Below are 24426 nucleotides of genomic sequence, written 5' to 3'. Positions count from 1 at the left end.
CCGGCCCTGGGTCATTGTCCGTGTGGAGTTTGCACATTCTCCCCATGTCTGTGTGGGTTTCACCCTCTCAACCCAAATATGCGTAGGTTAGGTGAATTGGCCATATTAAATTGCCCCTTAATTGGAAAAAAATAAAATAATTGGATACTCTAAATTTTTTAATAAATAAATAAAATCATACCCATAAGAACGAGGAACAGGAGTAGGCCATCTGGCCCCTCGAGGCTGCTCCGCCATTTAATGAGATCATGGCTGATCTTTGTGGACTCAGCTCCACTCTCTGGACCGTACACCATATCCCCGAATCCCTTTATTCTTTAGAAAGGTATCTATCTTTTTCTTAAAAACGTTTAAAGAAGGAGCCTCAACTGCTTCACTGGGCAAGGAATTCCAGAGATTCACAACCCTTTGGGTGAAGAAATTCCTCCTACACTCCGTCCTAAATCTACCTCCCCTTATTTTGAGGCTATGCCCCCTAGTTCTGCTTTCCCCGACCAGTGGAAACAACCTGCCCGCATCTATCCTATCTATTCCCTTCATAATTTTATATGTCTCAATAAGATCCCCCCGCATCCTTCTAAACTCCAACGAGTACAGTCCCAGTCTACTCAACCTCTCGTCATAATCTAATCCCCTCAACTCTGGGATCAACCTAGTGAATCTCCTCTGCACTCCCTCCAGTGCCAATATGTCCTTTCTCAGGTAAGGAGACCAAAACTGAACACAATACTCCAGATGCGGCCTCACCAACACCCTATACAATTGCAGCATAACCTCCCTAGTCTTGAACTCCATCCCTCTAGCAATGAAAGACAAAACTCGATTAGCCTTCTTAATCACCTGTTGCACCTGCACGCCAACTTTTTGCGACTCGTGCACTAGCACACCCAGGTCCCTCTGCACAGCAGCATGTTTTAACATCTTACCGTTTAAATAATAATCCATTCTGATGTTATTCCTCCCAAAATGGATAGCCTCACACTTGGCAACATTGAATTCCATCTGCCAGACCCTAGCCCATTCACCTAACCTATCCAAATCCTTCTGCAGACTTCCGGTATCCTCTGCACTTTTTGCTTTACCACTCATCTTAGTGTCGTCTGCAAACTTTGACACATTGCACTTGGTCCCCAACTCCGAATCGTCTATGTAAATTGTGAACAACTGCGGGCCCAACACTGATCCTTGAGGGACCCCACTAGTTACAGGTTGCCAACCAGAGAAACACCCATTTATCCCCACTCTCTGCTTTCTGTTAGTTAACCAATCCTCTACCCATGCTACCACTTTACCCTCAATGCCATGCATCTTTAGTTTATGCAGCAGCCTTTTGTGTGGCACCTTGTCAAAAGCTTTCTGGAAATCCAGATATACCACATCCATTGGCTCCCCGTTATCTACTGCACTGGTAACGTCCTCAAAAAATTCTACCAAATTAGTCAGACATGACCTACCCTTTGTGAACCCATGCTGCGTCTGCCCAATGGGACAATTTCCCTCCAGGTGCCCCGCTATTTCCTCCTTCCTGACCGAAGTCAGGCTAACCGGCCTATAATTTCCCGTCTTCTGCCTCCCTCCCTTCTTAAACAGGGGTGTTACATTAGCCACTTTCCAGTCCTCTGGGACCCTCCCTGACTCCAGTCATCCTGAAGGATCACCACCAATGATCCACAATCTCCGCTATCTCCTTCAGAATCCTGGGGTGTAGTCCATCTGGTCCAGGTGATTTAACTACCGTCAGATCTTCCCCAGTACTTTTTCCTTCGTGATGGCCGCTGCACTCTACTCTGCTCCTTGACTCTGCTACGCCACTGGTGGCGTACATAGAAACATACATAGAAAATAGAAGCAGGAATAGGCCATTCGGCCCTTTGGGCCTGCTCTGCCATTCATCATGGCTGATTATCAAATTCAATACCCTGATCTGCCGCCTTCTCTCTCGATCCCTTGATTTCTTTTGCCCCGAGAGTTATATCAAATCCCTTCTTGAAATCACACATGTTGACCTCAACTACTTTCTGTGGTAGTGAATTCCACGGATTCACCACTCTCTAGGTGAAGACATTTCTCCTCACCTCAGTCCTAAAAGGTTTACCCCTTATTCTCAAACTATGGCCCCTGGTTCTGGACTCCCCAGCCATCGGGAACATCCTTTCTGAATCTACCCTGCCTAATCCTGTTAGAATTTTATAAGTGTCTATGAGATCCCCTCTCGCTCTTCTAAACTCCAATGAATATAATCCTAACTTCCTCATATGACAGTCCCGCCATCCCAGGAATCAGCCTGGTAAACCTTCGCTGCCCTACATCCACAGCAAGAACATTCTTCCTCGGATAAGGACACCAAAACTGCACACAATACTCCAGGTGTGGTCTCACCAATGCCCTATACAATTGCAGTAAAACATCCCTAGTCCTATACTCAAATCCTCTCGCTATGAAGGCCAACATACCATTTGCCTTTACTGCCTGCTGTACCTGCTCGCTTACTTTCAGCGACTGATGCATGAGGACACCAAGGTCTCACTGGCATCCACCTCTTTCAATTTACACCCATTCAAATAATCTGCCTTCCTATTTTGCTACCGAAGCGGATAACGTCAGATTCATCCACATTATAATGCATCAAAGAACAAAGAACAAAGAAATGTACAGCACAGGAACAGGCCCTTCGGCCCTCCAAGCCCGTGCCGACCATACTGCCCGACTAAACTACAATCTTCTACACTTCCTGGGTCCGTATCCTTCTATTCCCATCCTATTCATATATTTGTCAAGATGCCCCTTAAATGTCCCTATCGTCCCTGCTTCCACTACCTCCTCCGGTAGTGAGTTCCAGGCACCCACTACCCTCTGCGTAAAAAACTTGCCTCGTACATCTACTCTAAACCTTGCCCCTCTCACCTTAAACCTATGCCCCCTAGTAATTGACCCCTCTACCCTGGGGAAAAGCCTCTGACTATCCACTCTGTCTATGCCCCTCATAATTTTGTATACCTCTATCAGGTCGCCCCTCAACCTCCTTCGTTCCAGTGAGAACAAACCGAGTTTATTCAATCGCTCCTCATAGCTTATGCCCTCCATACCAGGCAACATTCTGGTAAATCTCTTCTGCACCCTCTCTAAAGCCTCCACATCCTTCTGGTAGTGTGGCGACCAGAATTGAACACTATACTCCAAGTGTGGCCTAACTAAGGTTCTATACAGCTGCAACATGACTTGCCAATTCTTATACTCAATGACCCGGCCAATGAAGGCAAGCATGCCGTATGCCTTCTTGACTACCTTCTCCACCTGTGTTGCCCCTTTCAATGACCTGTGGACCTGTACTCCTAGATCTCTTTGACTTTCAATACTCTTGAGGGTTCTACCATTCACTGTATATTCCCTACCTGCATTAGCCCTTCCAAAATGCATTACCTCACATTTGTCCGGATTAAACTCCATCTGCCATCTCTCCGCCCAAGTCTCCAGACAATCTAAATCCTGCTGTATCCTCAGACAGTCCTCATCGCTATCCGCAATTCCACCAACCTTTGTGTCGTCTGCAAACTTACTAATCAGACCAGTTACATTTTCTCCTCAATCATTTATATATACTACAAACAGCAAAGGTCCCAACACTGATCCCTGTGGAACACCACTGGTCACAGCCCTCCAATTAGAAAAGCATCCCTCCATTGCTACCCTCTGCCTTCTATGGCCTAGCCAGTTCTGTATCCACCTTGCCAGTTCACCCCTGATCCCGTGTGACTTCACCTTTTGTACTAGTCTACCATGAGGGACCTTGTCAAAGGCCTTACTGAAGTCCATATAGACAACATCTACTGCCCTACCTGCATCAATCATCTTAGTGACCTCCTCGAAAAACTCTATAAAGTTAGTGAGACACGACCTCCCCTTCACAAAACCGTGCTGCCTCTCACTAATACGTCCATTTGCTTCCAAATGGGAGTATATCCTGTCTCGAAGAATTCTCTCCAGTAATTTCCCTACCACTGAAGTAAGGCTCACCGGCCTGTAGTTCCCGGGATTATCCTTGCTACCCTTCTTAAACAGAGGAACAACATTGGCTATTCTCCAGTCCTCCGGGACATCCCCTGAAGACAGCGAGGATCCAAAGATTTCTGTCAAGGCCTCAGCAATTTCCTCTCCAGCCTCCTTCAGTATTCTGGGGTAGATCCCATCAGGCCCTGGGGACTTATCTACCTTAATATTTTTTAAGACACCCAACACCTCGTCTTTTTGGATCACAATGTGACCCAGGCTATCTACACCCCCTTCTCCAGACTCAACATCTACCAATTCCTTCTCTTTGGTGAATACTGATGCAAAGTATTCATTTAGTACCTCGCCCATTTCCTTTGGCTCCACACATAGATTCCCTTGCCTATCCTTCAGTGGGCCAACCCTTTCCCTAGCTACCCTCTTGCTTTTTATGTACGTGTAAAAAGCCTTGGGATTTTCCTTAACCCTATTTGCCAATGACTTTTTGTGACCCCTTCTAGCCCTCCTGACTCCTTGCTTAAGTTCCTTCCTACTTTCCTTATATTCCACGCAGGCTTCGTCTGTTCCCAGCCTTTTAGCCCTGACAAATGCCTCCTTTTTCTTTTTGACGAGGCCTACAATATCACTCGTCATCCAAGGTTCCCGAAAATTGCCGTATTTATCTTTCTTCCTCACAGGAACATGCCGGTCCTGTATTCCTTTCAACTGCCACTTGAAAGCCTCCCACATGTCAGATGTTGATTTGCCCTCAAACATCCGCCCCCAATCTATGTTCTTCAGTTCCCGCCTAATATTGTTATAATTAGCCTTCCCCCAATTTAGCACATTCATCCTCGGACCACTCTTATCCTTGTCCACCAGTACTTTAAAACTTACTGAATTGTGGTCACTGTTACCGAAATGCTCCCCTACTGAAACATCTACCACCTGGCCGGGCTCATTCCCCAATACCAGGTCCAGTACCGCCCCTTCCCTAGTTGGACTGTCTACATATTGTTTTAAGAAGCCCTCCTGGATGCTCCTTACAAACTCCGCCCCATCTAAGCCCCTGGCACTAAGTGAGTCCCAGTCAATATTGGGGAAGTTGAAGTCTCCCATCACCACAACCCTGTTGTTTTTACTCTTTTCCAAAATCTGTCTACCTATCTGCTCCTCTATCTCCCGCTGGCTGTTGGGAGGCCTGTAGTATACCCCCAACATTGTGACTGCACCCTTCTTATTCCTGATCTCTACCCATATAGCCTCACTGCCCTCTGAGGTGTCCTCTCGCAGTACAGCTGTGATATTCTCCCGAACAAGTAGCGCAACTCCGCCTTCCCTTTTACATCCCCCTCTATCCCGCCTGAAACATCTAAATCCTGGAACGTTTAGCTGCCAATCCTGCCCTTCCCTCAACCAGGTCTCTGTAATGGCAACAACATCATAGTTCCAAGTACTAATCCAAGCTCTAAGTTCATCTGCCTTACCCGTAATGCTCCTTGCATTAAGACATATGCACTTCAGGCCACCAGACCCGCTGTGTTCAGCAACTTCTCCCCGTCTGCTCTGCCTCAGAGCCACACTGTCCCTATTCCCTAGTTCTCCCTCAATGCTCTCACCTTCTGACCTATTGCTCCCGTGCCCACCCCCCTGCCATACTAGTTTAAACCCTCCCGTGTGACACTAGCAAACCTCGCGGCCAGGATATTTATGCCTCTCCGGTTTAGATGCAACCCGTCCTTCTTATACAGGTCACACCTGCCCCGGAAGAGCTCCCAGTGGTCCAGATAATGGAAACCCTCCCTCCTACACCAGCTGTTTAGCCACGTGTTTATCTGCTCTATCTTCCTATTTCTAGCCTCACTGGCATGTGGCACAGGGAGTAATCCCGAGATTACAACCCTCGAGGTCCTGTCTTTTAACTTTCTGCCTAGCTCCCTGAACTCCTGCTGCAGGACCTCATGCCCCTTCCTGCCTATGTCGTTAGTACCAATATGTACAACGACCTCTGCCTGTTTGCCGTCCCCCTTCAGGATTCCCTCTACCCGTTCGGAGACATCCTGGACCCTGGCACCAGGGAGGCAACATACCATCCTGGAGTCTCTTTCACGTCCACAGAAGCGCCTATCTGTGCCCCTGACTATTGAGTCCCCTATTACTATTACTCTTCTGCGCTTTGACCCTCCCTTCTGAACATCAGAGCCAGCCGTGGTGCCACTGCTCTGGCTGCTGCTGTTTTCTGACACAGTATGTAGATAGGCCAACAAGAGGCGAGGCCACATTGGATTTGGTACTGGGTAATGAACCAGGTCAGGTGTTAGATTTGGAGGTAGGTGCGCACTTTGGTGATCGTGACCACAATTCGGTTACGTTTACTTTAGCGATGGAAAGGGATAGGTATATACCACAGGGCAAGATTATAGCTGGGGGAAAGGCAATTATGATGCGATGAGGCAAGACTTAGGATGCATAGGATGGGGAAGGAAACTGCATGGGATGGGCACAATTGAAATATGGAGCTTTATCAAGGAACAGCTACTGCGTGTCCTTGATAAGTATGTACCTGTCAGGTAGGGAGGAAGTGGTCGAGCGAGGGAACCGTGGTTTACTAAAGTAGTTGAATCACTTGTCAAGAGGAAGAACGAGGGTTATGTAAAGATGAGACGTGAAGGTTCAGTTAGGGCGCTCGAGAGTTACAAGTTAGCTTGGAAGGACATAAAGAAAGAGCTAAGAAGAGCCAGGAGGGGACATGAGAAGTCTTTAGCAGGTAGGATCAAGGGTAACCCTAAAGCTTTCCATAGGTATGTCAGGAATAAAAGAATGACTTGGGTAAGAGTAGGGCCAGTCAAGGACAGTAGTGGGAAGTTGTGCGAGGAGTCCGAGGAGATAGGAGAGGTGCTAAATGAATATTTTTCGTCAGTATTCACACAGGAAAAAGACAGTGTTGTTGAGGAGAACACTGAGATTCAGGCTACAAGACTAGAAGGGCTTGAGGTTCATAAGGAGGAGGTGTTAGCAATTCTGAAAAGTGTGAAAATAGATAAGCCCCCTGGGCCGGATGGGATTTATCCTAGAATTCTCTGGGAAGCTAGGGAGGTGATTGCTGAGCCTTTGGCTTTGATCTTTATGTCGTCGTTGTCTACAGGAATAGTGCCAGAAGACTGGAGGATAGCAAATGTTGTCCCCTTGTTCAAGAAGGGGAGTAGAGACAACCCCGGTAACTATAGACCAGTGAGCCTTACTTCTGTTGTGGGCAAAGTCTTGGAAAGGTTTATAAGAGATAGGATTTATAATCATCTAGAAAGGAATAATTTGATTAGGGATAGTCAACACGGTTTTTTGAAGGGTAGGTCGTGCCTCACAAACCTTATTGAGTTCTTTGAGAAGGTGACCAAACAGGGGGACGAGGGTAAAGCAGTTTATGTGGTGTATTTGGATGTCAGTAAAGCGTTTGATAAGGTTCCCCAAGGTAGGCTATTGCAGAAAATACAGAGGCATGGGATTCAGGGTGATTTAGCAGTTTGGATCAGAAATTGACTGGCTGTAAGAAGACAGAAGGTGGTGGTTGATGGGAAATGTTCAGCCTGGAATTCAGTTACTAGTGGTGTACCACAAGGATCTGTTTTGGGGCCACTGCTGTTTGTCATTTTTATAAATTACCTGGAGGAGGGCGTAGAAGGATGGGTGAGTAAATTTGCAGATGACACTAAAGCCGGTGGAGTTGTGGACAATGCGGAAGGATGTTGTAGGTTACAGAGGGACATAGATAAGCTGCAGAGCTGGGCTGAGAGGTGGCAAATGGAGTTTAACGCAGAAAAGTGTAAGGTGATTCATTTTGGAAGGAGTAACAGGAATACAGAGTACTGGGCTAATGGTAAGATTCTTGGTAGTGTGGATGAGCAGAGATATCTCGGTGTCCATGTACATAGATCCCTGAAAGTTGCCTCCCAGGTTGATAGGCCTGTTAAGAAGGCGTACGGTGTGTTAGCTTTTATTGGTAGAGGGATTGAGTTTCGGAGCCATGAGGTCATGTTGCAGCTGTACAAAACTCTGGTGCGGCCGCATTTGGAGTATTGCGTGCAGTTCTGGTCGCCGCATTATAGGAAGGATGTGGAAGCATTGGAAAGGGTGCAGAGGAGATTTCCCAGGATGTTGCCTGGTATGCGGGGGGAAGATCTTATGAGGAAAGATCTTATGAGGAAAGGCTGAGGGACTTAAGGCTGTTTTCGTTCGAGAGAAGAAGGTTAAGAGGTGACTTAATTGAGGAATACGAGATGATCAGAGGATTAGATAGGGTGGACAGTGAGAGCCTTTTTCCTCGGATGGTGATGTCTAGCACGAGGGGACATAGCTTTAAATTGAAGGGCGATAGATATAGGACAGATGTCAGAGGTAGGTTCTTTACTCAGAGAGTAGTAAGGGCGTGGAATGCCCTGCCTGCAACAGTAGTGAACTCGCCAACATTAAGGTCATTCAAATGGTCGTTGGATAGACATATGGATGATAAGGGAATAGTGTAGATGGGCTTTAGAGTGGTTTCACAGGTCGGCGCAACATCGAGGGCCGAAGGGCCTGTACTGTGCTGTTATGTTCTATGTTCTAGGGCTTCTGGCAGTTGTATACATGTGCCTGAGATGGGCAGCACGGTGGCACAGTGGTTAGCACTGCTGCCTCACTGCGCCGAGGTCCCAGGTTTGATCCGGGCCCTGGGTCACTGGCTGTGAGAAGTTTGCACATTCTCCCTGTGTTTGCGTGGATTTCGCCCCCACAACCGCAAATATGTGCAGGGTAGGTGGATTGGCCACGCTAAATTGTCCCATAATTGGAAATGAATTGGGTACTCGAAATTTATTTTTTAAAAATACATGTGCCTGAGCTTCCATTCAGAATTTATTAGCACAGTGATGTTTCTGGAGAATGGATCAATAAAATCTAATAATTGCAAGTTGGGGATGTTTATTTAAATAAAATTAGCAATTAATCTTCATTTCAGCAACAAACCGAACCTAAACTAAAACAGCTGGGAATGAGGTTACGATTAATCAGTCTTTATGTAAAAAATCTTTGAAGCAGTTTTAGCAGTGACCCTGTCATCCTTGAAACTTTTGTTTCTCCTTTTCTTCCTCCTTCAGAAGCGAGAGGCATTTTGCCAACTCCTACAGTTAATGAAGAACAAACATTCCAAGCAGGATGAACCGGACATGATCTCTATCTTCATCGGCACCTGGAACATGGGTAAAAACGAGAGTGAAATTATCTGATGTTGCACGCAGGCCAGCTGCTCACTTCTTTCTTCGCTTATTTATTTATTTATTGCTGGGATGTGGGCATCGCTGGCCAGGCCAACATATTTTGCCCATCCCTAATTGCCCTTGAGAAAGTAGTGGTAAGCTGCCTTCTTGAACCACTGCAATCCCTGCGTTGTAGGTACACCCACAGTAGCGATATATTTCCAAGTCAGGATGGTGAGTGACTGGTAAGGGAACCTCCAGGTGGTGGGGTTCCCTGGTATCTGCTGCTCTTGTCCTTCTAGATGGTAGCAGTCGTGGGTTTGGAAGATGCTGTCTAAGGAGCTTCCTGCAATGCATCTTGTAGACGGTACACACGACTGCTACTGTGCATCAGTGGTGGAGGGAGTGAATGTTTGTGGAAGGGACTCCCATCAAGTGGGCTGCTTTGTTGTAGATGGTGTGTGTTGTTGGAGCTGCTCTTACCCAGGCAAGTGGCAAGTATTCCATCGCACTCCTCATCTTGTAGATAGTGAACAGGCTTTGGGGAGTCCAGTGGTGAGTTATTTGCCACAAGGTTCCTCGACTCTCACCTGATCTTGTAGCCACGGTATCTATATGGCTAGTCCACTTCAGTTTCTGGTCAGTGTGACCCCCTAGATGCTGTTAGCTGTGACAGCTTGGCTCATTTGATAATTCTCCCTCCTCTAAAGCAGAATCCTGCAGTGGAATCCCACAGCACAAAACAAGGCCTTTTAGCCAATTGCGCCGTGCTGACTCTTTGAAGGAGCTACCCACTCAGCCCTGCTCTTTGCCTTCGGGCCTTAAAATGTTTACTTTTGAAACATTTACTTCATTCTGTCACCACGCTTTCGATTCCCGGCTTGGGTCACTGTCTGTGCAGAGTCTGCACGTTCTCCCCGTGTCTGCGTGGGCTTTCTCCGGGTGCTCCGGTTTCCTCCCACAAGTCCCGAAAGACGTGCTTGTTAGGTAATTTGGACATTCTGAATTCTCCCTCAGTGTACCTGAACAGGCGCAGCAATGTGGCGACTTGGGGCTTTTCACAGTAACTTCATTGCAGTGTTAATGTAAGCCTACTTGTGACACTAATAAAAATTATTATTAATAAAAAAGACTGAGATTGCTTTGAGTTATGGGATGGCTGTCAAAATAAAATTGGTTCCAGCAGGGACTGCAATTATAAAGTTCGGGTTTTCACAATCTGTCCTTATCGCAGTAAACGTTTGGTCAAGTGATGAGAGGAGAAGCTGTTTGTTTTATCTTTATAACGTTAATCCATTATGTAAAATAAGTTTTTTGTGTTACTAGGTAGTGTGTAGATTTTGTTGTTTTCCCTGCTTATGGTTTTAAATATTTCGAAAATCTGCACTCGTATGTCAAACATCTCTCCCAGATCCAATTCAAGGTGGTCCATAGGCTCGTATGACTGTGGCCTGGATGAGTAGGTTTTTTGAGGAAGTGGAGGTTGGTGTGGGGGTAACCCAGCGAACTTCGTACACATATTCTGGGCATGTCCGAAGTTGAGGGGATTCTGGTAGGGATTTGCAGACATCATGTCAGAGGTCCTGGAAGGGAGGGTGAAGCCGAGTCCTGAAATGGCAATATTTGGGGTCTCGGAGGATGCGGGGGCCCAGGGCGGGAGAGAAGCCGATGTTTTGGCCTTTACCTCCCTGGTGGCCCGGAGACGGATTTTGCTGGGATGGAGGGACTCCGAGCCTCAAGTCAGGAGTGTGGGTTAGTGACATGGCAGGGTTTCTCAGGCTGGAAAAGATTAAGTTCGCCTTGAGAGGTTCAATTCAGGAGTTTGCTCGGAGGTGGCAGCCATTCATCGATTATTTTAAGGAAAATTGAACGTCAGCATAAAGAGAGTGGGGGGGGGAGAAAAATGAGAGGCATGGCAGTGTAAAATAATAGACAGGGAATCTAATATACGGGTAGTTAGGAGCTAGGGCGGGGGTAGTTGGTTATGATATTGTCATATTGTTGAGTGTGTTGGGCCGCTAGGCTGTTTAGAATGTTAATTTGTTAAACTTAAAATGACAAATGCTTTAATAAAATGTTTTCTAAAAAATAAACATCTCTCCCAGGAAGTCGAACAATAAAGTACTGATAAATAATACTGATCGTTCCGAAGCACTAGCTCTCTCCTTGACTCAGTCATGAATTTGGTCATAAAGGCCAGGAAGACTCCAGTTCAGTCCTTGACCTGTGTTCAGTTAGCTGGTCTCAGCCTGGCAGCAACTCGGACTTCCACAATTGGCCTCATTTTCTCCCTCGGCTGAGGTGGGATGATGGGGAATTCGACCAGAGTCCCCTCCCTTGGCCCTTAGCTGGTGACTCCTGCCAGGAGCTTCTCTTGTCCTTGCCCAAAATTCCTACAAATGTTAATTCCTTTCCTGCTGCAAAGAAGGGGAGTTGGGTGATCTGCTGTAGGCGCATTTGACCATGGAACCTGATCCCCAGCTATCGAGTCAGTGCCTTGGTGATGAGGGGGGGAGCATACTATCTGATGACATTGCACATTCCAATAAGGATAGCGGGTACATGGGAACTGCATCACCTCCTGAGTTCCACCCCAAATGTGAAGATGGGACCTTGCCACCCTGGCACAGCCGCAATAGGCCGAATGACCACCTTGTTTGAGTTGCAAGGTAGCGTTCCGACCTATTGGCCGTTATTGGGGTCCTCCTCCCTCACAACACTGGGCGCACCTTTACCACACATTCTGCAGGGTTCAAGAAGGCGGCTCTCCACCACCGTCTCCAGAATATTTAGGAATGGGCAGTAAACGCTGGACTCGAATGCTTCTCCCATATTCCACGAACTAGTAAGACGAAGAATTTTAAGTGTTCGAGTGCAATTCTCAATCATGTTTCTCTCTTTCTTCTTAAAAAAAAATAATCTGAATAGGAAGTGCACCCCCTCCAAAAATCATGGCGTCCTGGCTGATATCCAAGGGCCTCGGGAAAACACTGGATGAAACCACAGTCACCATTCCACACGACATCTATGTCATCGGGACGCAGGAAAACTCTGTCGCAGACAAGGAGTGGGTGGACTTTGTACGGGGCAGTTTGAAAGAGTGCACTGACCTAGATTTCAAACCGGTAAGATGTACTGTGTGTCGCTCAGTTTGTGGTTGTCTTGAAGGGTCGTTGGTATGTGGCATTCTGTGCCCCAGAAAGCTGTGGAGACTGGGTCGTTGAATTTATTCAAGGCAAATTTAGACAGATTTTTGATAGACGAGGGAGCCAACGATTATTGGGGACAGATGGCAAAATGGAGTTGGGACCAGGCTCAAAGCGCTCGATGGCCGACTCCTGCTCCTCAGTCAGATGTTCCCAATCTACATAATCAAGGTCTGCGTTTAAATTCGCAGGGCGCTTGAAGAGAATCAATTTTGTTTGTGCAGCAAATATTTTTGTTTGTTTGCAGATTGCAATGCAGACACTTTGGAACATTAAAATTGTAGTCCTGGTTAAACCGGAGCATGAGAACCGGATCAGCCATATCAGTACCTCGAGTGTGAAAACCGGAATCGCCAATACGTTGGGTAAGTAGCCAGATAACACCAGCTATTGCGGCATGCTAGCCTGAGGGTCATTGATCACCAGCTATTGTCTGAGGGTCATTGGTCACCAGCTATTGCGGCATGCTAGTCTGAGGGTCATTGATCACCCATTAGTGATTAAGACAACCATTTTAATTGATGTAGCACCTTAACGTTGTAACCCATCTCGAGTTGCTTGACGAGCAGCATTATCAAACTCAATTGGACATTGAACCACGCCAGCCAATATTTAGACAGGTGAGGTAGTTTAGAAGGAGCATCTCGAAGGAAGAAAGAGAGGTTTAGGCTAGGAATTCTGTAATTTAGGGCTTATGGAACACTGGAGTGCTGAAAATTGGGAGGCGGGCATAGTGGTATTGTCACTTGACTAGTAATCCAGAGACCTGGGGGTCATGCTCTGGGGACCCGGGTTCAAATCCCCCCATGCCAGATGGTGAAATTTGAATCCAATAAAAATGTGGAATTAAAAGTCCATGACCATGGAACCATTGTCGATTGTCGTAAACACCCATCTGGTTCACTAATGCCCGTTAGGGAAGGAAAGCTGCCATCCTTGCATGGTCTGACCTACATGTGATCCAGACTCACAGAAATGTGGTTGACACTGTCCTTTCAATGGCCTAGCAAGTCACTCAGTTCAAGGACAATTTGAGATGGGCTATAATTGCTGACCCAAGCAGCGATGCCACATCCTATAAATGAGTTTTTTAAAAACCAATTTGGGATTGGAGTAATGCAGAGCCCTTGGGTGCAAGAAGTAGTTACGACAATCAAATCGCAAGCAAGGCTCAAAGTGTTGGAATATTTCTGCTACAGAATTAACTTTGAAGTTTGCTTATCCCAAACTCTTCAGTCCCAATTTTGTGGCTTACATCCATACCAATTTTCATAGTCCTCTAGCATTGCTTACAAGCATGTGGTACTTATTTCCATTATCTTCATTGTGTTTTTGAGCGGTTCTCTGTGGCTGTACCTCCTTGGACATGGCCTCTTGCTCTTCCAGATCCTGCTAACCGCCGTTCCTCCATTCTGTCACTGGAGGATGATGCCTCAATCAGTCTGTTCCTCTGGAGTCTCCACCCAAAATTGCTTCGCCTGCAATGCTCACTTCATGTCTTCAGAATGCTCTTGAAACTCGTCTATTGCTTATTTCCACCTCCCCTGCATCTTTTGTTCCTGCCCAGCACCACCTAATCTTCCTTCTCTGGGTTCCTCTCATTCTGACCTCTTGCAATATTCCTGATTTCAATCGCTCCACCATTAGCGGCTGTGCCTTTGACTGCTGAATCTTTAAGCTCTGGAATTCTCTCCCAAAACCGCTCCCTCTTTTTACCTTTCTCTACTTTACTGCACCCTTTGCAACTTGCCTCTTTAACCAACCCGCCCTAATATCTGCTTGCCTGACTCAGTGTCAGATTTTGTCTGATTATGGGAAATCCCGTGGGACATTTCACTACGTTAAAGACACTGTAAAATGCACATCCTTTCATATGATGTTTATAAAAGTATTTCTTCATTATCCATAGGTAACAAAGGCGCTGTTGGTGTTTCTTTTATGTTTAATGGAACTTCATTTGGATTCGTTAACTGTCACTTAACATCTGGTAATGAGAAGTCTGCGAGGTGGGTGTAAATAGAAAGTTGTTTAACGTGGAGCAAGCTGAGACAAAGGTGCTTCTAATCATTAAAATAAAAGCAAATACATTAAAAGCAGATTCTGGAAATCAGAAATGAAAGCAGAATGCTGGAAGTACTCAGCAGATCCGACTGCAGCTGCAGAGAGAAAAATATTTAATGTTTCAAGTTGAAAATGACTCTTCAAAGGGCGGCATGGTGGCGCAATGGTTAGCACTGCTGCATCACGGCGCTGAGGTCCCAGGTTCAAATTCGGCCCTGGGTCACTGTCCATATGGAGTTTGCGCATTCTCCCCGTGTGTGTGTGGGTCTCACCCCCACAACCCAGAGATGTGCAGGGTAGGTTGATTGGCCACGCTAAATTGCCCCTTAATTGGGGAGAAAAAAAAATGGGATAGCCTAAATTTAAAAAAAAAAAAAAAATTGGCGCAGAAGGTTCTGAAGAAAAGTAATATTCCACTCAAAACCTTAACTGTATTTCTCTCATCACAGATGCTGCCAGACCTGCTAAGTATTGCCAGCACTTTCTGTTTTTGCTACTTCTAGTCTTTATTTTTGGGGATCACAGGGTGCTTCCAAGGCTGCTGTATCTCAGTTTTCCAGAAAGTATTCCGCAAGATCAAGCTTTCACAAGAAGAATGTGTTCTAACTATGCTTATTGTGTCAACGATGCTCAGCGCTTAGAGGATGTTGCTCCCGAGGTCTGGCTGCAATCGAAAAGAGAAAATTACTGCTATACATGAAGTAGTAAAAAAGCCAAAACTGGTAGAAATGTGCATTAGGTCCACCTACAGTTTGATCAATGGAGGGTGCCCATCTGAAATGTAATCATCTCCTTTTCTGCTGCTGCCAGGTCTACTGTGCATTGCCAACATTTTCTGCCTTTATTTCAGCCGGGTTGTACCTCCATTTGTATCTGTAAAATTTCTCACAAGTTCAAAATCTAAGCTGATCATCCAGTGCCGTGGTGCATTATCTAAGGGGTAGGATAGTAAACCAAGGACATATCTGCCCCCAGCTGTCATAAAAGATCCCATGGCACTGTTCCACAAAATCCTGCCTGCCATTCATCTCTCAATTAATATCACAGAATCTGGTCATTCATCATATTGCTGATAGTGGGAGCTTGGTGTGCGCAACAGGGCTGCAATGTTTCCAACATTACAGCAGTGACTGGACTATACGAAGTAGTTCATTGACTGGGTGAAACATTTGGAGACATCCTGTTAATAGAAATGCAGATTCTTTCTACAATACAAAGATTGATGTACAGCCCTTATGAATTAGATGCTCAGTGTGCAAATGTGGGCTGAAGCAAGAGGCAAAAACGTGTACACTCACCCCTTACCCCGTTGCCCTTGAGAATTCTGTGCACAGTAAATTACATTCAAAACGAGATTACATGTAGATTTTTTAAAGAGAGGCATTTTGTGCTTGGAAAATCCCATGCAGTTAATCTGGTTTAGTTGCTAATTGAAGGGAGAAATGTTTACTAGAATATCAGGAGGAACACCTCTGCTCCTCTTGGAGTTGTGTCTGGGAATCTTCAACTTCCACCAGACGAGGTAGTCGGGCCCTTTGAACAAAGAACAAAGAACAAAGAAATGTACAGCACAGGAACAGGCCCTTCGGCCCTCCAAGCCCGTGCCGACCATACTGCCCGACTAAACTACAATCTTCTACACTTCCTGGGTCCGTATCCTTCTATTCCCATCCTATTCATATATTTGTCAAGATGCCCCTTAAATGTCCCGATCGTCCCTGCTTCCACTACCTCCTCCGGTAGCGAGTTCCAGGTACCCACTACCCTCTGCGTAAAAAAACTTGCCTCGTACATCTACTCTAAACCTTGCCCCTCTCACCTTAAACCTATGCCCCCTAGTAATTGACCCCTCTACCCTGGGGAAAAGCCTCTGACTATCCACTCTGTCTATGCCCCTCATAATTTTGTATACCTCTATCAGGTCGCCCCTCAACCTCCTTCGTTCCAGTGAGAACAAACCGAGTTTATTCAATCGCTCCTCATAGCTTATGCCCTCCATACCAGGCAACATTCTGGTAAATCTCTTCTGCACCCTCTCTAAAGCCTCCACATCCTTCTGGTAGTGTGGCGACCAGAATTGAACACTATACTCCAAGTGTGGCCTAACTAAGGTTCTATACAGCTGCAACATGACTTGCCAATTTGTTTAATGACTTGTGCAGCATTCCTTCGAGAAGTGTCAGACCATGTGAATGTCCTGCACAGCATCGGAGACCGATTGGAGCAAATTGTTGAGGACTTTCAGCAACACTTAAACTGTGGGAGTAAATTTTTTAATTCATTTTTACAGGATGGGGGCTTCACTGGTTAGGCCAGCATTTGTTGCCCATACCTTGAGAAGGTGGTGGTGAGCTGCCTTCTTGAACCGCTGCAGTCCATGTGGTGTGGGTACACCCACAGTGCTGTTAGGAAGGCAGTCCCATGATTTTGACCTAGTCACTGAAGGAACGGTGATATATTTCCAAGTCAGGATGGTGAGTGGCTTGATGGGGATCTTGCAGTTGGTGTTTTTCCCAAGTTCCTGCTGCCCTTTTCCTTCTAGATGTTAGTGGTTATGGGTTTGGATGGTGCTGTCTAAAGAAGCTTAGAGAGTTCCTGCAGTGCATCTTGTAGATGGAAAATACGGCTGTCACTGTCTGTTGAAGGTGGAGGGAGCGAATGTGGATAGGGTGTCAATCAAGCGAGATGCTGTGTCCTGGATGGTGTTGAGCTTTTTCAGTGTTGTCGGAGTTACACTCATCCAGGCAAGAGGAGAGTATTACTTGTGCCTTTTAGGTGGTGGACAGGCTTTGGGGAGTGGGGGGGAGGTGAGTGCACACCGCAGGATTCCCAGCCCCTGGCCTGCTCTTGCAGCCACAGTATTAATAATCATAATCTTTATAGGGGCTGTTTAGCACAGGGCTAAATCACTGGCTTTGAAAGCAGACCAAGGCAGGCCAGCAGCACGGTTCAATTCCCGTAACAGCCTCCCCGAACAGGCGCCGGAATGTGGCGACTAGGGGCTTTTCACAGTAACTTCATTGAAGCCTACTTGTGACAATAAGCAATTTTCATTTCACAAGTAGGATTACATTAACACTGCAATGAACTTACTGTAAAAACCCTTAGTTGCCACACTCCGGTGCCTGATCTCCCAGAGGAGAATTCAAAATGTCCAAATTACCGAACACTTTTTTCAGGACTTATGGGAGGAAACCGGAGCACCCGGAGGAAACCCACGCAGACATGGGGAGAACGTGCAGACTCCGCACAGACAGTGAGCCAAGCTCGGAATCGAACCTAGGACCCTGGTGCTGTGAAGCAACAGTGCTAACCACTGTGCTACCGTGCCGCCCAGTTCAGTTCATTTTCTGTTAACGGTAACCCCCCGGGGTGTAGTTAGTGGGGATTCAGCAATGGTAATGCTATTGCATGTCATGGAGCAATGGTTAGATCCTCTCTTGTAGGAGATAGTCATTGTCTAGCACTTGTGTGGCGTGAATGTTACTTGTCAATTGTCTGCCCGAGCCTGGACATTGTCCAGGTCTTGCTGCAAATGTACATGGACTGATTCAGTGTCTGAGGAGATGCGAATGGTGCTGAACATTGTGAAGTCGTCAGCGAACATCTACACATCTATATACCTTATGTCAGGTGAAACACCTTTAAAGACATAATGCTGAGTATGCAGGACATATACATATTTACAATTAACAAATGCAGGCTAAACAAATGTGACAATTACATGGGATATGCAGCACAGAAACAGGTCATTTGTCCCAGCCAGTCCATGCTGGGGTTTGTGCTCCACTCGAGCCTCCTCCTTATGGTTGTAATCGTTCCTTCCCTTTCCCCTCAAATGCATGTCGATCTCCCCTTTAAATTCATCTGCACTGTTTGCTTCAACCTCTTCCTTGGTAGTGAGTTTCACGTTCTCACCACTCGCTGGGTAAAGCTATTCCTGGGAATTTCCTGTGGGAATTTCAAGGTGGCGATCTTACATTGAGGGCCTCTAGTTATGCTCGTTCCCACAGGAGGAAACATTTTTCTTGTATTCACTCTATCAAAGCTTTTCAGAATTTTAAAGACCTCCATTCGGTCACCCCTCAGCCTTTTTTTGGTGTTCGCTTAAGAGAAGCATTCGGAAATATGTGATTCGGGAGGAAAGCTGCCTCTGGCCATGGCAAATCAAGTTTTCCTTATTTTTTCAGTAGGCCTGCATATCCTGGGTTAGTGTCACAGAAGTCATTTTCTGGATTTTGTTCCATGATGCCTGGAATGACTAACAAGCTGATCAAAAGTTGTAATCGAGGAAAATCCAGGCACCGTCACAGCCAAGCTGAAATGATACCAAAATGTTGTAGACATACTATAATTTTGTAGTTCTCTACAAACCTGCGGGAAGAAAGGGGAAAGGGTTCAGCGGGGAAAATATAGGAATATGTTGAAGCATGCTAAAGATGAGAGGAGCAGAGGGACCTAGAAATAGAATCCAACTGTTGGAGGCAAGACATTACTAGGAAATGCTTCAGGACTTCTGCAGTAAGTGGGACTACTAAGCGATTCAAATGGATTTGAAACAGAATCTGATTGCAGGATGAATAATTGATATTCTGTTGACTCCCAAGAATGAGGGATGAATAACATAAATAGGAGCAAAAGCATATTGCCCCTTAAGCCTGAACCAATATTCAGAAGGATCACTTTCCCTAGAAAGTGGGTGGAAGTGGTAATGTCACTCAACCTAGTAATCCAAAGGCCCTGGCACGTGTTCTGGGGGCATGGGTTCAAATCTCACCATGGTGGCATTTCAATTCAATTCATGATTAAAAAAACCTGGAATTGAACGCTACTCTTCGTGACCATGAATCTCATCATCAATTGTTGTATAAATCCATATTTAAAAACTATCACTCTGATATCCTGCAGAGAGGGAAATCATTTACAAAGCTTTGACAAGGAGTCATTGGACTCGAAACGTTAGCTCTTTTCTCTCCCTATAGATGCTGCCAGACCTGCTGAGATTTTCCAGCATTTTCTTTTTGGAGGGAAATCATTTAATTGGCCTGCGAGCGACTCCAGGACCACAGCGATGTCGTTGACTCTCCTGGCTGTTTTACCATCGGTGGGGGTGGGGTAAGGAGCAGAGCTGTAACCTAGCTGGTTTGTTTTGATAATGCTGAGCCAGCAGCCTCCTTCAGGGTCTTGTGTTCCTTCTCTGCAGCTTGCCCCACAGCAAAGCTTTGATCTATTGTTATATGTAACATATTTGGCGGTGATGCTGGGGAAATCTTGTGGCCTTTAGTTGTGGGAGCAAGTGGTTCCATTCAAAGGGTAAAGAGACTTTCCTAATTTGGGCAAGTGAAACCAAGCAAGAGATAAATTAAGAGTGAAGTGAAGCAGGGAACCAGATTGAAATGCGTCTTCTTCCAATCCTGTTTGTCACACTCAGGCGGAATCAGAATTACTTGGATATCCTGCGGTTACTTTCTCTTGGTGACAAGCAATTGAGCTCCTTTGACATCTCGTTACGTTTCACGCATCTCTTTTGGTTTGGGGACCTCAATTATCGGCTGGACATGGAGCTGCAGGTAGGTGACATTGCCTCTTAGCATGCGGTCTCGTCCAGGGGTGCAGATCCACAGGCATTGGGCACTCATCCTGTCTTCCCCGAACAGCCCTTTCACTGATTCATCCAAGCCTAGGCAGAGAGCATTGGCTGACTATTAGACCCAAGGAAGCATTGCTGCCTATCTTTGCACAATTTGATCAGGTGAGACATGGTGTCGGTACCTTTCTATGTTGCCTGTACTTTCTGCTGGGGATACCTGCCTGATTTTTCTGCCATTTTTTGCCATTCTCTCTGTAGCCCAGAACTGCTGACGCTAATGACACAACCCAATCAGCACACCTTCAGTCACCTGTCCTGGCCCAGGCTCAAGCATGGGGCCTTCCTGCCCGGGATGGTACCGTTTCGTACGTGACAATGTCATTGCACGGAGCACGTGCTGGTTGTCTTGAGAAATAAATTGTAGGCCCTTTGATTTACTCAACTTTCTGTTGCAGCCAGTATGTGGTCCAATTACTGTGATAGATACAGAGGTTGGATTGGCCTTATTCAGGTGATCTTAACTTGCAACAATAAAATACACTATTATTAATAAACTATGTCAAAATGGAATTGTGTCACATTATCTAGGTGGAAGGGAGAGCAACCTTCATTGTCACATTCACTGTTGGTGGCATTAAGTAAAATTGGGGGTGAGGGGGGAGAGGGAGATGAGGGAGATTCCTTTGATGTACTTGCAGTAAAATCTGTTATCCTAAAGGCTGGTTGCAGGCACCCAGGCTTTTGCATCAGCCAACAGAAATGCAATCAAGTGTCCTTAATTGATTTTCCACAGGCTCTTGAGCCAGCCGGGCAAGTCGTTGTCTCGATGTTGGGTACTGTCTGCACAGCTGAGACAGTTAGCTTTCCAGTCATCGGGAATCTGGGCTTATTCTTTTAAATTATTTCCCATGGGATGTGGGTATCGTTGACAAAACCAGCATTTATTGCCCATCCCTATTTGTCCTTGAGAGGAGTCTCTGCAGTCCATGCGGTGTAGGTATACCCACAATGCTGCTCCGAAGGATGTTTCAGGATTTTGACCCAGCGACAGTGAAGGAATGGCGATATAGTTCCAAGTCGAGAAGGTGTGTGACTTGGAGGGGAGTTTGGAGGTGGTGATTGTGTTTCCATGTGTCTCCTTCTCTTGTCCTTCTGGGTGATGGGAGGTCACGGCTTTGGAAGGTGCTGTCAAAGGCGTCTTGGAGAGTTGCTGCAGTGCCTCTTGTAAATGGTAAACACTGCTGTATGCGCTGGGTGTGCAGGGCGCGAATATTGAAGGTGGTGATGGGGTGCTCAGTAGGCAGGCTGCTTTGTACTGGATGGCGTTGAGCTTGTGTGTTATTGGAGCTGCACTCATCCAGGCAAATGGAGAGTATTCCATCGTACTCCTGATCTGTGATTTGTAGATAGTGGACAGGCTTTGTGGAGTCAGAAAGTGGGTTACTTACCGCAGAATTCCCAGCCTCTGACCTGCTCTTGTTAGCACAGTAATTATATTCTGGTCCAATAAATGTTAGTGGTGGGAGTTTCAACAGTGTGGTAATGCCATTGAACATCAAGGGACAATGTTTAGATTCTCTTTCATTGGAGATGGTCATTGCCTGGCATATGTGCAGTGCAAATGATATTTGCCACTTCTCAGCCCAAGCCTGTATGTTGTCCAGATATTGCTGCATGTGGCCCTAGAATGCCGAAATATGTGAGGAGTTGAGCACTGCGCTTATGATGGAGGAAAGGGGTGGGTGGCGCAGTGGTTAACACTGCTGCCTCATGGCGCTGGGGACCTGAGTTCGATCCTGGTGCCGGGTCACTGTCCGTGGGGAGTTTGCACATTCTCCCTGTGTTTGCGTGGGTCCCACCCCCACAACCCAAAGATGTGTAGGGTAGGTGGACTGGCCACGCTAAATTGCCCCTTAATTGGAAAAGATGAATTGGGTACTCTAAATTTATATTTTAAAAAAATGATGGAGGAAAGGTTATTGTTGAAGCAGCTGCTGAAGAAGGTTTGGTTAGACCGAGGAAATCCTGCAGTGATGTTCTCTGGCTGAGTAACTCACCTCATCGGCAGGGATTAAGCAGCTCATCAACGGTTCTGCACAGCCTTCCTCCACACCAAATTATTTATTTTGAAATGGAACAACATGGGTGATAGCCGCACGTAGAGTGCTGCTGATGAGGCTGTTTTCACACCTTCACATTCCGCTCATGGAGAACAATGGAAGGATTATTAGGCTGATTACCAGGCTGAGGCAAGGTGAATGCTGTCCTCCATGGCCAAAACCAGCCAATAGCAAGACGTTAGTCCTATTTGACAATCGGGAATTCCCATCCCATACAATTGGGAGGAGGTGTCACCCACAGCCACTGGGCACGGGAATCCTGCTGGATTCAATTGGAATCCCAAGTTGTGGCTCCAGTCGACACTCAACGGGCTGTCTGGAGTAGGGTTCAAGCACCCAAGCCTCTTCACTCTTCAGGCAGAAATGTGCTACAGCCAATCTCCAAGGATCCTCAACATAACCTTCCAAACCACCAACTGCTACCACCTGGAGGGGCAGCAGACACATTGGGACATCACTACCTGTAAGCTTACTCTCGGGATGCACGCCATCCTGATTGGGGACAATATCACTGTTCCTTCACTTCCCTTGGGTCAAAAACCTATAACTGCAAACAGCAGTGAGTGTGTCCAGACCAGATGAACTGCAGCAGCAGTTCAAAGTGAGAGCTCCACCACCAGCTGCTCGAGAGAAATTCCAAATGGGCAACAAATTCTGTCCTTTCCAGCAACGCTCCAATTTCGTAAGAAATAGGAGGATGAGTAGACTATATGGCCTGTCAAGCCTGCTCTGCCATTGTGTGATCATGGCGGATCTTGGTCTTCAACTCCACTTTCCTGCCCACTCCTCATAACCCATTTGGTTTCCTGAGACAAGAAAAATCAGGGTGTCTCAACCATAAATGTATGGAGTGATGGAGCACCCTCACAATCCTTTGTGGTAGAGAATTCCAAAACTTCACAACCCTTTTGAATGAAGAAGTTTCTCCTTATCCCAGTTTTTAAAAACTAGCCCCTTTATCCTTGCGCTAGATTCCCCAGCGAGGGGGAGCAATGTCTCGGTATCGATTCTGTTCAGCCTCTTCAGAATCTTGAATATTTCAATGAGATCATCTCTCATTCTTCTAAACGCCTAAGAATATCAAACCAATTTAGTCAGCATCTCATCATCGGACAACCCTGTCAGCCTAGGGGACCACTTTAGTGAACCTTTGCTGCACCACCTCTAATACATTCATATCCTTCCTTCAATATGGAGACTAAAACTGCACCCAGTATTCCAGATGTTGTTATTAGTCTGTATAATTGCATTTAAAAAAAAAAAAAATCTTTATTAATAACACAAGTAGGCTTACATTAATACTGCAATGACGTTACTGTGAAAAGCACCTAGTTGCCACACTCCGGCGCCTGTTCGGGTACACAGAGGGAGAATTCAGAATGTCCAAATTACCTAACAGCACATCTTTCGGGACTTGTGGGAGGAAACCGGAGCACCCGGAGGAAACCCACGCATTCATAGGGAGAACGTGCAGACTCCGCACAGACAGTGAGCCAAGCCAGGAATTGAACCTGGGTCCCTGGGGCTGTGAAGCCTGTATAATTCTTGTACTTCAATCCTCTTGCAATAAAGCCCAACACAGCATTTGCTTTCCTAATTGCTTGCTGTGCCTGCGTGTACAAGCAAGTCTCTTTGAATATCAACATTTTCAAGTTTCACTCCTCTTAAAAAGAAAATTCTGCTTTTCTATTCTTGCGACCAAACATCACACTTTCCCATGTTATACTCCATCTGCCATCTTGTTGTCCACTCATTTATATATATATATATCTCGTTGCAGCCTCTGTCTCCATAGACCCATAGAATTCCTACAGTGCAGAAGGAGGCCATTCAGCCAGAGTCTGCGCCAACCCTCTGAAAGAGCATCCTACCTAAGCGCACTCCCCACCCTATCTCCGTAACCCCATATCCCCACCTAACTTTGGACATTAAGGGGCAATTTAGCACGGCCAATCCACCTAACCTGCACATCTTTGGACTGGGAGGAAACTGGAGCACCCGGAGGAAACCCACCATGCCGCCCGTCAAGCTCAGCCTCCTCACAGCTTATTTTCCCATCAGAATGCTTAGATACGTTACTCTCCGATTCTTCTAAGTCAGTGGTTCCCAACCTTTTTTATGTCATGGTGCACTTTTATCCTATTAAACATTTTGAGGCACACCACTTTTCTCCAACTGAACTGCCCTCTCACGAAAACTATGTATCTCTAAAACTTCTTAAAAACGTGTAA

General features: G+C 46.2%; 1 protein-coding gene across 1 annotated transcript in view; it reads left to right on the top strand.

Moving 5' to 3' along the window:
• The window catches only part of inppl1a (inositol polyphosphate phosphatase-like 1a), a 234805-nt gene that overhangs the window by 148714 nt on the left and 61665 nt on the right, over positions 1-24426 (top strand). Inside the window, exons 11-15 of the mRNA XM_072477475.1 lie at positions 9120-9222; positions 12147-12343; positions 12672-12789; positions 14334-14430; positions 19917-20055. Coding sequence (XP_072333576.1) covers positions 9120-9222; positions 12147-12343; positions 12672-12789; positions 14334-14430; positions 19917-20055 — 654 coding nt within the window. The remainder of the gene's footprint in view (positions 1-9119; positions 9223-12146; positions 12344-12671; positions 12790-14333; positions 14431-19916; positions 20056-24426) is intronic.

This window comes from Scyliorhinus torazame, chromosome 15 (genome assembly GCF_047496885.1).
Source record: "Scyliorhinus torazame isolate Kashiwa2021f chromosome 15, sScyTor2.1, whole genome shotgun sequence".
In the NCBI taxonomy this organism is placed as follows: Eukaryota; Metazoa; Chordata; class Chondrichthyes; order Carcharhiniformes; family Scyliorhinidae; genus Scyliorhinus; species Scyliorhinus torazame.
This window is presented reverse-complemented; position numbering and strand designations above follow the sequence as displayed.